Source organism: Carassius carassius, chromosome 20, assembly GCF_963082965.1.
Source record: "Carassius carassius chromosome 20, fCarCar2.1, whole genome shotgun sequence".
NCBI classification, from domain to species: Eukaryota; Metazoa; Chordata; class Actinopteri; order Cypriniformes; family Cyprinidae; genus Carassius; species Carassius carassius.
The window spans coordinates 10,175,046-10,190,504 of NC_081774.1; the positions used below are offsets into that span (position 1 = coordinate 10,175,046).

At 37.4% G+C, this 15,459-nt stretch overlaps 1 protein-coding gene across 1 annotated transcript in view; it reads left to right on the plus strand.

The window, feature by feature from the left end:
• The window catches only part of LOC132096288 (insulin receptor-like), a 53,135-nt gene that overhangs the window by 5,508 nt on the left and 32,168 nt on the right, over positions 1 to 15,459 (plus strand). The window contains exon 2 of the mRNA XM_059501554.1: positions 5,382 to 5,930. Coding sequence (XP_059357537.1) covers positions 5,382 to 5,930 — 549 coding nt within the window. The remainder of the gene's footprint in view (positions 1 to 5,381; positions 5,931 to 15,459) is intronic.

Consider the following 15,459-nt stretch of genomic DNA (forward strand, 5'->3'; position numbering starts at 1 on the left):
TGCGAATAGAACATGCGCAGAACACACATTTTGATGGGGATATGCCGAAACGCGTTTACAAGACCAAATATTCGGGTTAGAAAAGGGGTACCCCAGGTATAATATCCCGGTTTTTAAAAAACGGGATATGAGCATATCTGGGTTTTTGCCGGTGTTTACATGGCCGTGCGCGACCGGATTATTGCTAATATCCCGACTTTGAACGGGTTATTGGCTGCATGTAAACGCAGTCATTGATCAGCATGCTCAGGTATGTTTGATTAGAGTTAGAGCTGAACTATTCACGAAAATGGATCTCGTGGTCCAGATTTGAGGATTAGGGATGGGCGATACCACAGTTTTTCCATGCGATATGATACCGATACTTTTTGTTAAAATTTTAACGATACCGATACAGATACTGGTTATAATTTTAAAAGTGTGTGTGTTTTTTCTAAGTAATCTAAAAAAAAAAAAAAAATTATATATATATATATATATAACATTTTTATTTATTTGTTAAATTTGCTTTTCTAATAAGTGAGATATTAATGGCCAGAATGTGTATGTCATTTGTCTTTAAGTATAATAATAATTATATTAAACTTAAAGACAAATGACATACATATTCTGGCCATTAATAACTCATTTATTAGAAAAGCAAATTTAACAAATAAATAAAAATGTTTAAATAACCTTCTTACAAAAAATATTGATTACATATTACACAAAAAAATTACAGTATATTAATACTTCTTTGTAAATTATTATTTGAAGTAACCATGGTTAATTTGCAGTTACCATGGCTACAAGAACGATGATTTGTTGTGTTATTGTTAAAACCATGACCATGGGAACCTAAAAAAAAAAAAAAAAAGTCTTTCTCCTCAAATGCTATTGAGCTTCAAATTTGCGTTTGAGCCCATGTGAAAAAGTAGCATAATTTACATATGATTTACAGTGTATTTTAATAAATTTTAAACATTTAATTCACTTGTGCATTATAGCTGACACCTACAGTAGATGAACAGTTACAGTTGCTTTTATGACTCTATCAAGAGTCAACTTTTATTAAGTCTATCTCCTCAAATGCTACTGACGTTAGAAAAGTGTATACCAATAACTTTAGAGACAGTCCCTAAACTCTCAAACGTCCAAAGTCAAGCCAACTTTAGTTTTAAATTTTTTAACTTTCTTTAGTTTTCTTTTCTATGCGCCGTATTGTTTATGTCCTTTACCCGGGCATGGATGTCTATCCATCAATTATGAACATTCAACCGCAAACATGAGGTGTGAGTGGTTGTGAGCACGGATGGGAGAATGGCAGAAGTTTTTAATTTTTTTTTTATTTTGAGCAACTGGGATGGTGCCCTACACAAACTGTGTACTCTGCGTATAGGGAGCTGCGGTACTGCTGTCATCGTTCGCGTGAGTCGCGACTGTACATGCCGTGTAGTGATGGTGAATAACACACTGCACACAGCCGCAGACCAATCGGTGTTAACGTTATACCACCGGGTCCGCGAGTATCAATAACTTTGCATAAATATCGATACCAATATAGAAGCTTCTGAGTAACGACATATCGATACTGCAGCATCGATGTGCACATCCTTATTGAGGATCCCTGCGATAAATATTATTTTAAGATTTATTTTAAATTCATAATTTAACGGCATATATAACGCAAGAAGGGCTTCACACTTTCAAATGACAACAAACTTTAAATTCTTAAGAATATTTATCATGGAAATTAAGTCAATATTAGATACATTAAAAAAACTTAAACAAGCAGTAAATAAGTAAGTGCAATGTAACAAGTAGGAAAAAAGAAAAGTTCACGAATAATATGTATGGAGATTTTTTTCTTCTACGTATTTTTCCCTGACCTTCTTTTCTCTGTAAAGTAAGGGTGCACTATTGCTGAAAAACACAATCTCTATTTAGCAGTCAGATGTCTGTATGCTCAAAGGCACAGATCCCTAAAACAAGGCCAAATCTGCAGATTAAACTTTTTATTTATTTTTTATTTATTTTTGTAACTAGCACCGAAGCCGCAAAAGACACAGGCACAAGTGGTATGCAAAAAACATGGCAACATTAGTTTTTATGTAAAAAAAATGGGCAACATATTGAGTCACCAAAAATTATTGTAGTCATGTACATATATTGTGGGATCAGTTGATATATTGATTATTGTGACGGGCCTACTTGCAGTTCCTTCCCGTGTCCTGGTTGAAATGTTTGCCTTATTTCAGAGGAAAGAAAGTACTTTGTGGTTTAGCCGTTTGCTGCAATTCAAGAACATTTGCATTGCATTTATGCAAGATTTATTTTGATATCTTAATGGTGGCTGCGAAGGCAAACACACTTATGCAGATTGAATGCAGATTTCAATCAATATGTCAGGTCGAAATATACTTTTCAGGTCCATAACAAAGAAGAACTAGCTGCAGAGAAATCAGCATTGCCATAAATCACAACCTCAATTACATGCCTTTACTTCTTTAGACATTTTCTTTTCTTCTTCTTAAACCTGTAGTTTACTTTAAGATTATATTTTGATCTTTTACAAATCAAAAATGTTTTTTTACCAGTATTAAATTGAGTATTAAAGTATTGAGTATATCGAGTATTAAATAATTGAATTTAAATGTAAATGCTTGATTTAATTTTTGTCTTAAGATATTTTAGTAAATCTTGATTTTTAAAAAAATCATCTAAACTGAAGCAGCCGCCTTTTAAATTAATTCATGCAAATAACTTGCATTATTCATTGGTAATTGATGTTCAGGGTTTAAATTTGTCTAGAGCGTCATTCAGAGATTCATTGCATAAATAGAATGACTACACACAGTCAGCCAGGTCACATCTAATTCTCCTCTCACTGTGCCGCCGTTCCTTTCATGTGCTTCAGCGATAAACTTTTCAAGTGCCTGGCACGCCATTTGTACATAGTGTATTAGGAGTGTGGTGCTAAAAATAAGTGTAAGCGTAGAGGTATTGCACATTGTGCGTGTCTGGTAGAGAGAGAGGAGGCACATGTCAGTAGAGTTCTACTATGTGTTTCAGCTTCCCCATGCTTCAAAACTTCCGGACTGCCACATTTATGAATCCCTGTGGTGGGGCCACTGTTATAACTAATGTAAACAAGTAGCCAGTGCAAGGTATTTGTGACCTTCCCAATGCCTCATGCTGTGACTGCCAGTGTTTAAAAGGTCTCAGTTATGCATGGGCTGACCGCTCATCAGAGTTCATGTATGCGTGTAATTCATGTAAACTGTTGTGGAATCTTTTAAGTCGAGTAGCAGGGACTGTTTTTCATTTAAAGGGAAATGGGGAGCTAAAAGGACACAATTAGATGTGTAGAGCATCCTATTTTTATTGTTTGTGGTTTTGTAACTGGGGTTTAATTGCATATTTGTGTTCTTTGTTTTCTGTTAATTAATTAATAGAAAATTTTATCATCAACTAAAAACATTTTAGTTGATATTAATGTGAAACATTTCGTAAAAAAATTGATAAAATATGTCTATAATATGTCTTCATTTGTATGTAAAAACAAAATATATTTTTTACATTATTGTATACAATTATAGTTATTTTAAATATTTATTTATTTTTTATTATTCTATTAATATAGCCCTTTTTAACCTTTTATTTTCTGCCTTGAGGGCAATTTGTTCTGCTGCATGAATTACAATTAAACATACACAATAATTAATACAAAACATCAGTAATACATTAAACATAAATATTAAAAAACAAGAAGTCTAAAAAGCTACCACTTTCCATTAGAATTGAGCAGGGTTGATAGCTCATAGTGCAAATGAGAATTTAATCTATTTGTCTTAGCTAATAGGACTTTAAAGAGTAACTAAACCCTAAACCAACTTTTTTTAGTTAATGATCTGTAAGAATGGGGCTTTATTAATGCTGTTCATTGATTCGAGTAACTTTTTTGACATTTGAGTATAAAGTGTTTTAATTCTACAATATATGCTGTAAAAACGTCTGAGTGCTGCCCTCTTCAGGTTGAACGGTGGCTACTGCAGTTGATTTTTCCTATTGGATGTTGCGGTGGCAAGTGACGTAAGCGGTGGCAGGTGACGTAAGCAGTTTCGAGCCCACCACGCCCCTTGGTACGAGCTACCACGCCCTTGGCAGTATAAAACCATCTTGTTCCATCAAAATCACTGTAGTGAGTCAGTGAGTTGGAATTGCAAGTATTGAAAACGATCAGGATAGCATCTATTATAGCATCTATTTAGCATATCAATTATAGAGTTATTTAGATCTTCAAGTTAGCGTAGATTTATCTGTATTTAGTACAGTGGTCAGGATGGTACGTTGTGTGTTGCTGGTTGTGACAGCACTGCTGGACTGCATAGTTTTCCAGCAGACTTTAAAATTAGGCGCCAGTGGTTGCATGTACTTGTCCTGGAAGACCGTGAGTTCCCGCCTAGAGCTCGAGTGTACTGCACTTTACACGGGATTGCTTCTCCAACGCAATGGAGGTGGAAATGGGCTTCTCCACACAGCTCGCGCTGAAAAGCGACGCGGTGCGGGAGTTAAGAGCGCAGTTTGAGCCAGCGGCTCGAATTGATATGAACAGACACCTCGACATCCTCCACTTAAGGTGAAGGTGGGGGAGAAAAGCTCCTCTACCTCAAATAATCGCTCCGTTGCAAAGCTACTTGCGTCATTACAGTCACTCTCCATTTTAGCGTCTCTGACAGCTGCTGTCAATCAATCCGTCACTGCGGGTCTCAGGATCACGCTGCACTCGCTCAGCCCCGCCCTAGGTTCGTCCCCTCTATCTCCGCTGTGATCTGCCCACTTTTCAGCATTTTTCAAATATTGTCAGTGGGTGGAGTCAGGCTCTGAGCAGGGGTTTAGTTACACTTTAAATGCTTAGATGCTGTTATGGCATTAAATGATAAATAAATAAATCTATCCACATATCTATATATCCGTCTGTCTGTCTATTTATCCATTTATGTGGCACTGTCTCATACCTTAGGCAAAGCAATTTTGGTTCACTTGCGAAGCATCTCTCCAGCTCATACACTAGTAAAGCAGCAGTGGAATGTGAAAAGCTGCAGGAAGAGCTTTTGTTGTCTTCATTAACCAAGTTAGGTCATATGGAAGGCATCAGCTCAAAGGGAGAAAATTGAACAGTACGACAGAAAACATTATGTCGTTCTAATAATTTTTTATGGTTCTGTATATGATCTCCTTTATGGGTTTCTATAGAATACGTTTTCACATTTTGTTTTTGTTTGTTTATGCTTGTTACTGAATAAAATCCTGTTAAATTGAAGGTCATCATCTGTAAGCAATTGTTGCTGTACATTCTCACCGAACCAATGAACATTTTGCTGTCTCTTTTGTCGTTGCAGTTTGCTCAAGTAAAGACATCAGAAATAACGTGACCAACCTGCGGGTGCTGGAGAACTGCACCATAATCGAAGGCCACTTAAAGATCCTGCTCATGTTCACAACCAAACCAGAGGATTTCCGTGGCCTGAGTTACCCCAAGCTGACGGTAGTGACAGACTACCTGCTCTTGTTCCGCGTTTACGGCCTGGAGAGCCTCAGCGACCTATTTCCCAACCTCACAGTGGTGCGCGGCAATAACCTCTTCTTCAACTATGCACTTGTGTTGTTTGAGATGCTGCAGCTGAAAGAGATCGGCCTTCACAGCCTGATGAACATCACCCGTGGAGCCGTGCGTGTGGAAAAGAACCCCGACCTCTGTTACCTCTCCACCCTCGACTGGTCCATGATCCTTGACTCGGTCGAGGACAACTACATCATGTTCAATAAGAATGATCGAGAGTGTGGAGATGTCTGCCCCGGCACGGTTCAAGGCAAGACCACCTGCCCCCTCACCACCATCAACGGAGACTTCAGCGAGCGCTGCTGGAACCAGAAGCATTGCCAGAGAAGTACGTAACCTAAACACTTTTTTTTAATTGTAGTTTTGCGCTTTTAAAACATCACACAGAATGGATTTACACCCTCAAGAGGAATCCCACTCGTTTTCGCCTCCCCCTTGTCGTCAGATTATCGTTTAAAATCTCTGTTTTCACTGGCGCATTAGGGTAATAATATTTATATTACCATAGAGTCTCAAGATGTTTTGAGAAGTGAGCGGAAAGTTGTCAGGGCCCTGTGTGTGTGTGTGTGAGAGACTGTGTTGGCAGTACATTCACTGGTTTCTGTCAGCAGTAAAGACGGCCAACAGCAGCCATGCTGGAAGCAATAAGTCAGGTGATCAGCTGCAGTTAAGGAAGCCAAGTTTCTGTGTCAAAGCTTGAACCATGTTCCAGATTATGACGCAACTCCCCTGTTTACGCAGTAGTTCGGGGTGTGGGTGGTGCTTTGTGTAGGTGTTTGTATGTTTGTGTGTTTTTTTTTTTACCTAACAGAATCCATTGGAGTTGCTAGTCGCACATTTTGAGCTGGACTGCAACCGATGAAGCAGTTTGCAGCAATTTGTTCTATCAGTTCAGTTCGAAGGTGCCAGAGAGCTTGAGTTTTGAACATAAGGAAGAACTTTACATATTGGTGCAAAGCCCTTGAGCTCACAATTATGCAACACATGGGACACATCATGTCACTGCTATTTGAACTAGCTGTATGGTGTCATGTGTCTTGGAGGCATGATCATGTTCTGTTTGGTAATAGTCTTTTTGCGGGCCCCATTTTAAAAAGAAAGGACTCTCCTCTCTAGCTGTGCTTGCTAAGGCTAAGGCAGATGTGTGCAATTAGTTTTCAGGCAGGAATCCCTTTGTTTTAAATTGGAGAAGGACCTGAGTCTCTAGTGACCAAAATAAATGCATAGAGGTGGGCTCTTTTGACTTGTGCCAGTTCTCTAGCAACCATCCAAACAATATAGCAACATGCTAAGACAATTCCAATGTCAATATGTAACTCTAGTATTGGTGTTAATATACACAGTAAATATACTGCAAATGAAAACTTTTAGCATGGATGCATTTTGTTCAAAGGGACAGTAAAGACATTTGCAATGTTACAACAGATTTTGATTTCAGATTAATGCTGTTCTGTTTAACTTTTGTTTTCAACATTGATGACAATGGAAAAAAAGAGCACCAAATGTGCATATTAAAATGATTTCTGAAGGATCGTGTGACACTGAAGACTTGAGTAATGGCTGCTTTGCTGTCAAAGGAGGAATAAATCACATTTTAAAATAGAGATTTATTATTATTTTTAAGTATTGTTTAAATTGTAGTAATATTTCACAATATTATTTATAATTGACCAAATAAATGCAGCCTTGGTGAGCATTAGAGAATTTGAAAAACATTCAGAAGACAATAACTGTAGTGTATAAACTCCTCAACTTTTAAATGACAAAAGCAGCTGATTTTTGTAATGCAGCTTTATCCGTTCATGTGGAGTTGAGGTACAAACTGCTTGTAGGTGATTAATGCAAGAGTAAAGATAGACTGAAGTCCTTGTTAAGTGCCTTGATAATAGCCTTGTTTGGGCCGCTTTTACTCATGTCTGCCGAGTTGCAGTTGTACAGTAGGTGATGGAGTTTTTGGCCAAAGGCGGAGATTAAAAAAAGCATTATCTAATGATAGAATCAGTCCTGGTCTGTGGTGAAGGACTTGTGGTTAGGGGTCTAATAATTGCTTGGAGTGTGCAGCAGCTTATAAAGCCACAGAGCACCAAAGAGCTAAGAGACACTGTAAGATTAATGTTGTTTTCAAACAGTTTTGATTTGTGTATGTTGCACAAACCTCATAGTGTTTGTTACATGTACTGCAGGAATTACGCTCTCCGTTTATAATGGATTAAGAACTGTAAAGTTCCCTTTGTGGATGTTGTTTTGTGGATTTTTCAGAAATGGCTGATTGTGTAGTTTGTGTAAGTCAAATGAGCATATTTTGTGCAGGTTTTATGAGAGGTTTTCTGCCATTTGGTACTTGACCTCAAAAGTTAATTCTGGCAAGTCTTGTCTTATTTTCATCATCTATGTTTTAGCAATGCCTTAAGATGTTGTATTTAGGCCCTGTTGTGTGGCTTGACCGTGTATTTCAAAACTATTGAAACTTTTTTTCCTATTTTCATGACCACATATTGTTGCAATATGTGTACTTTAAAAAAGCTACACTGAAGACTTTAAGATTATTGAAGTGCCATACCAACAGCATATACATTTTCCCTTCTTATATATAGATTTGAACCTAAAATACTCTTGGGGGGTGGCTGTTTTCAGTGTCTTAGAGACAGAATACCAGTTAAAACCTGGGCCACTGACATCGGTCATGGTTGATCTGGTCACAGGCGATCAGCTGAGACATTACTGTTTACACTTGGCATTGACATGCGTCTCAGATGTGTCTCTTGTAGCCACTTGTGATCAGATTTTGTTGAGAGGAGAGCCTTTGAATTCATAGCTGCACACATCACTTACTATATCAGCTTGTTGCTGCATAAAAGAGTCCCAAAGGTAACACACTATTAATAGTATAGTAATAGTAAAATAGTATTTTTGTGCAGTTTTAATAACAATAAACTTGAACTTTTAATTTCACAGTTTAAATTGGGAATTCAATGCTCAAAAAGGAATGAATAATACCAAGATTTGAACTACTGCATAAATATAATTAAGTGCCATAAATTCCCCTATATATATATTATATATATATATATATATATATATATATATATATATATAACATTTATAAGAATAAAACCTAATACATACATTTTTTGTTTCGTTTTTTGGGGAAAGAAATGCAGCATCAGAGGGTTTAAAGTTTGGTATCTGTAATTTTTTTTTTCTTTCTTTTTTTATTCATTATCAAGCATACATTGAATTTAAAGTGTCAGTAAAGACATTTGTAGTGTAAATTTTATTTCATGATTGGTTGATAAATTAAAAAGTTCAAAAGAGCATACTTTATTTAAAATAGAAATATTTAATATTAAGCTTTCCACAAAAAGGATTTCCTAAATGATGTTTTCAGCAAGTTATTTCCTTTGTAAGATGCATTTAACTGGCAAAGTGTTTGTTTTGTTGACAGGTGAATTATTACCATTGGTTGCTGTTATTCGGGATGCATAAACATTTACTCTTGTGTTTCTGTACATTTAAAGCACATGAGGGCTTCTACACAACGTGTCAATTTGATGAGCTCCATTATAGAGCGTTAATCCCTGTGGGATTAAGCTGTTAGTGAGGTGAGTTTTCCTCGCTCATTAATCCCTCTGCGTGGAGGATCTTACACATTCTCTCTCTCTCTCTGTAGCATTCTTGGTCCCTCTATCCCATATGCCTCTTTGTATAATATTGAATCACATTAAGAGATTTTGTCTTCCACACACATCTGTCCAGCTGCTGGATTTCAGCAGGAATCCAAGCGTATCCCTCGCCCTCAATCCTGCATCACTTGGAGAGAGTTGCAGAGGTGCTTTGCTTAATTCTGGTGATCAGCGACGAGTGGTCAGCTGCAGCCACGCACCCTTCCTTGTGTCTGATCCAGAAAAAGAGGAAAGTTACTGAGGACAGCCAGGTCAGCAGGCCTCTTGTGCAGCTGCATCTAAAAGAGAAGCAGGGAAAGAGATAGTGAGAAAAAGAGCCTGTGGTAACTGCGCAGGGACGTGCTGCCAAAGTCTCTTTTGCAGGTTTCCGCGGTTTTGTTGGCAGCCATACAAAAGTGGTTTTGTTTCATATTTTGGAATAGTTTTGGAAGTGTTGGCACTGGTTTTTCCTGAGCAGCTTTGCTTGCTCAGTGAACATATTTTGACTGTTGGAAGCAGTAAAACTGATTTAAATCTGTCGCCATTGAGGAAGTAATGAAGTCTGACAGTAGATCAGACCCTTTTTTGGTGTTTTGCCTGATGCTCGCTTATACCAACCAACTGCGCCGAACTGAATAACCAAGCATCATCCTGCATGATGACACAGCAATGGGCCTGACTTCATTGTGCCCATTAGCTTCCACCAGCATTAAATGGGCAAAACGGGAACCGTTGAAGGATGATTATATACTTGAATGCTTTTCTAAAGGCGCTTATGTAATCATGTAAAGTACAAATGAGGAGAACATTGGTGATTTGGGAACAGTTTCTGCCTGTTCCTTCATACCAATGAAGTTCACTGTCGGTGTTGGCTAAAGTCCATATTTTGTGTTAGATCTGTTCGGGGAGCGTTGAGGCTGTCAGCCAGTGCTGAATGAGGCTGGGCATCCCCCGGCACTGAATATTTTACACACATTAAATATGATCTTCGTTATCTGTCCTCAGAGGGGATTAGAAACACAGCTGGGATAGAGAAACAGTAGTTTGACTGGGAGAATAGAAAAACTAAATGTTTAAATTTGTGGCGTAACGTCCACCTCCCTGGTGACCAATTGTATTTGGCTTAGAGTATTGGCTCATATTTGATTAGCTAATATAGTATCTAGTTTCTTTTTTTTGTTATTCGAATAATAAGCTTTGTGTAGCCATTCGTATCCGATTTGCTGAAGACTCAGTCTGGGTCATATAGTTTGTCTGTCTACTTGTTCACTCAATGTTAAGGAAACTACTTTGAAAATGTAGCTTCTTGAGCTACAAGCTACACATAAATTAAAGTTGTTAAACGACTGTCTACCCTTTTAAAAAGTAGTTTGTGATGCTACAAGCTACTAATAAAGCAACTAACTCAAAAAAGTCATTTATAGTGAATAATTGTTGAAAAGTTTGGAGGCAGAACGATTTTTTTAATGTTTGTAAAAGAAGTCTTTTTTACAATACGGCTGCTATTTGATTACAAAAATGCAGTAAAATCTGTATTATTGTAAAATATTATACCTGTGATGGCAAAGTGTGTCTGTGTGGTGGAATAATACATGAATGGGAACCTTTAACAGATCCAAACATCATTTTATTCTTTTTAAAAAACGGAACCAATTCTGCAAAAGACCATGTCAAATATATTAATAGCACGAGAATTGACGATAAAGGCTGAGGGAAACATTTTTAATGGAGCCGTTTTATTTTTAACCCTCTTTATAAGTGTTAGACCTTGAGGAGTGTGATCCTTCCTGTAGTTTATTCCATGTGAGTCGATTCCAGATTCACATACGTCAGTGACCTTCACGTCTCCATCCGTTTCAATCTCTGAGGACCCGTAAGGGTCAGCTAGAAAATAACTCGCCTATGCTTCTGTTATTTATGTGCGGAAATGAGATCTTATGTACACACTTGTTGTTACTCAGTGCTGCTAAGAAACATAAGTAACTCTGGGGTGAAAGTGTGTATAAAGTGCACACAGGGGTGTATCCTAAAGGAAAGACTGTCTACGGCAGGAGGCTTCACTATCAAGTCCCCCGTTTCCCCCTCAATTGCCTGACACTCCGATACTACAGGATACACTGGCGCCAATTCAATCTCAGCATGGAACAATAGCTGTTACCGAACTTCACAGAATGTTCGTCCCAATTGTTTCCGGGCATTGTTAGGCAGCTTCCTACTGGGAGGTTATGAATGGTCCCAGGGGCAAAGCTTCCAGACCCTCTGACCGTCAGCACCACCGACATCAGACAGGAACCGAACCTTTTTCAGTTCAAGGATAGACCAAGACGTCTTAGGATCTGTACACATGAACCGTGCTTGATTTGAGAGAAAACCACCAAACACCTAAGCAGTCGCATAGAAACTCCTTGATGACTACCCACAAAATACATCAAAGTTGGCACCGGCGAGCATTACTCACACTTTCTTCAGAAAATATTCAAATCTAATAAAAAAAGTGATTCTTTTGAATACAGTTGAACAATATGGGTCATCATTTACAGCCATATGTGTAATATCTTTTAAAGTATTGCTTTGTGTGTATGTGGCACACTGGATGTGTAGATGAGACATTAGATTTTTCAGAACATGTTGTATTCAGTGTTGTTATTGGTAATTTAACCTCAGCTTGTTAATTGTTTTTGTTAACATACTAAAATAGAAATAAAATGAATAAAAATAATACAAAATCACATGACAAAATTACAAAAAAATGACAAACTTAAACTACAATTAAAATGAAAATTAGATAAATTAACCAAAACCAAATTAAAAACATTAATACAGACTATAATACTGGTGAAACTGAGTATTAGTAGAATGCTCAAGTATACCACGTTTAGCTATAATCGAAACCGAAATTTAGAACCTCTAACCGACGTAATTTTCCCATGTCGGTTATTTCGGTTATTTCCTGTTAATCCCACCCCCCCCCCCCCCCCAGCAACAGCGTGTGTATCCACATGATTCTGCCAGTCAGTGGCATAAAAGCAAACCACGGAGGTGAACGCCGGTTCAACACATAGTGGTGGCACGCAAGAGGTGAGCCTTGAGTCTTCACTAAACTTTGTCAGTTGTATTTGTTTTATGGTTTGGATTAGCGATTAGACGATCGGATGTGTATTATTATATCGAGCTACCATGTTCGCGCAGCTGCATTGTGGCACGAAAACTCATAACTGAACTCCCAGAAAAGCTGAACTGAGTAGCTGGTTACTCGCGCGCTGTGCTCGGTGCGCACGCGGAGAGAGAGCCATGTCTCACTGACAGCAACACTGAACCGAGCTCTCGTTTGCAAAGTTCTCCTTTAAGTTCCTTCTGCACCTCAATAGACAAAAACAAATCGCAGTTTCAACAAACAGAAAAAGGATGTGTAAGAGCCCACTTCAGCACCGCGGTGTTCTGGTGTTCAGGTTCACGCAGAGAGAGTCGTCTCAAAACACTTGAACACAGAATTTGTCTGTTTTTGCTCTTGTACCAACAAATACATAAAAATATGTGAAAATACCCTTCTTGGATAGTATGTTCGAAAAAACTGTCAGTTATGTCTTAAGTTTAAGTACACAGTTGAGAAAAAAATCGTATGTGTATTATATTGGATGCATTCATTGTCTCTTAAAGTGACCGCGCCTAATAGGGCTTGGGCATGTTGATGAACAAATAAACAGAACGAACATACAAATTAAACACTTTCAAACAGGGCTCACTGGTACAACCTGAACCGGGGCCCCGCAAACCCCAACTATAGCCCTGTTTACAGTACAAACCCTGTAAGTGAACTAAACTAAACCTTGTAAAAAAACTAAACCGAAACAAAATAATCGTTCATTAATTGTAATCAAGGTAAAGTGTTCAATTAATCGAGGTTTTGACTTTAGGCCATAATCATCCAGCCCCACTTCTAGTCCATTTTATTCATTTGTTATTTGATTAGTAGGGGTGTAACGATTCACTCGTTTTCTCGATGCATCGATTACAAACCCTGTCGATTCATATGCATCGATCTTGAAACATGATTTTTGAATCGTGAATCGCCAATCTTGGACAGTAATCGATTCAAAATGCTAAGAATCGAATGAATCCCGATTTCTATAGCGATTCAATGCTTTCAAAATCTATACACATTAAATTACTACACGCACGAATAAATGGAGACCTTGAAGAGTGTTCGTGAATCATGCCTCTGTCCGTCACGCGCTCCACTGTTTACCGCCTGACTGTCACAGGATTGCGCTCGCGCTCCGTTCGTCTGTGACGCAGCTGACGTGTGATCTATAGGACTCGTGGCCAGTAATGCTAACGTGAAGTAGTTTTACTTTTCTGTAGTTTGTCAATGGCTCTCTGCATCTTACCGACGGAGTTACCGGAGCCGTCGACAGCTGTATTTATTGCATGGACGGAGCAGAAATGTAAGTGTCTAAATCATACGCACAGTTCCACTGAATGATAAATGTGTTTAAACAATGCGGATGAACCGAATATACGAAGGAAACTTTTAAAATTAACCACAGCATTAACAACGACCTTGAAATAAGAGCACGAGATTTATCTGATATGCATGAAAGTAGCGTTTGTTTCATTAGCAAACAGACATCTGGCACGTTTTCTCTCAGAATCATTCGCTGATGGAGAGGAAAAGTTAAATCGAGATGAAGACGTTTTCACACTAAAAGAGAAGCGATCTCGCTCTCATAGACGTGCCAGGCTATATCTGCAGCTAAACTGAATAAAAGCAGAATGAACTGATGAAACCCACAAACAATTTATGAATGATTCAGTGCTAATTGACATTTATTACAGTACAGAAAATATAAAGTATATTTTCTACCTTATTCTGTGCAGAAAAATTAAATAATTGCTAATTAAATGTAGCCTAGTATATAAAACAATCATAAAATTGCCATTAGGAAAAAAATATCGATTAAAAATGATTGATTATTGTCCAGCAGTGTATTTGATTTATTACAGCTAATTAAAAGTAATTAAAAAAGAAGATAATTCCTTGTAAAAAAAAAAATAATAATAATAATAATTATAATAATAATAATTATTATTATTATTAATATTATATAGGCTACATACATAAAATGATTGTATTTGACATTTCTGTCACTTCTGAAATTATGGCTACGCCCCTGGTGTGACAAAATGTTAGCTTATACATAATACTCTTTAAGCTCTTTTTTAAAAACTTGGCTTACATACATTTTTACGTATGCCATGTCGCATCATTAAACTAGCATTTAACAATGGACAAAAGGTTTTTTTTTTATAATCTATGGTTCTTTAACCATAAATGCTACTGTAATTTGCCCCCTGACTAAGCATTTAAAGAATTTAGTAGAAGCATTTAAATAATCCCATGAATGCACTTAAAGAATGCAGAATCGAATCGTTATACTCGAATCGAATTTAATTGTGAATCGAATCTAATTGAATCGTTCTAAATTTGCAAAAATCGTTCTTGAATCGAATCAAAAACCTATGAATCGTAATCGAATCGAATGGCTGCCTTGCCAAAGATTCACAGCCCTATTGATTAGACAAAACCTTGGTAGCACGGGATGAGTCAATATTTTTGGTCTTTTTTTTTCCTGAAAGACAAAGACATTCATGTGTATTAATGGATTTTGTCAACATTTCGGAGTACATTAGCATATAGATTATATTCAGTTTTTTACAGGCATAGAATAAAGGCCAAAACAACTCAAAAAAACAATTTCGATTTGAGGAAGCCGGTTCCTCTTCAGCAACTTTACTTTGATAGTAAATTGATGAATATTTGAATGTTCACTTGACCTGATTTGTAGGATTAAGGCAGCTTTTTGACATTCGTTAAAAAAATGTAGAACTGCTGCACAAGTAATTGTCAAAACTCTTCCATTCCATATTTCATTATGCACCTTGTAGCCTCCTAAAACACACGTGTTCGTAAGCCCAGCCAGAGCCACACCATTGCCTCTAAATGAATCACTTTTACTCTCTTCCTTTCTCACCCTTGTTCTCTCTGTCATCACTGTCTTTTTTTTTTTTTAAACCATGCACTTACTCTGCAGCCAGTCACCTTCACTCTTTCTTTCTTTAGCTCAGCCTTACTCAACCAAACATTCTTCCTCTTGGTGAAATGTTTGAACATGGCTTCTGAAAATGCATCCCGAA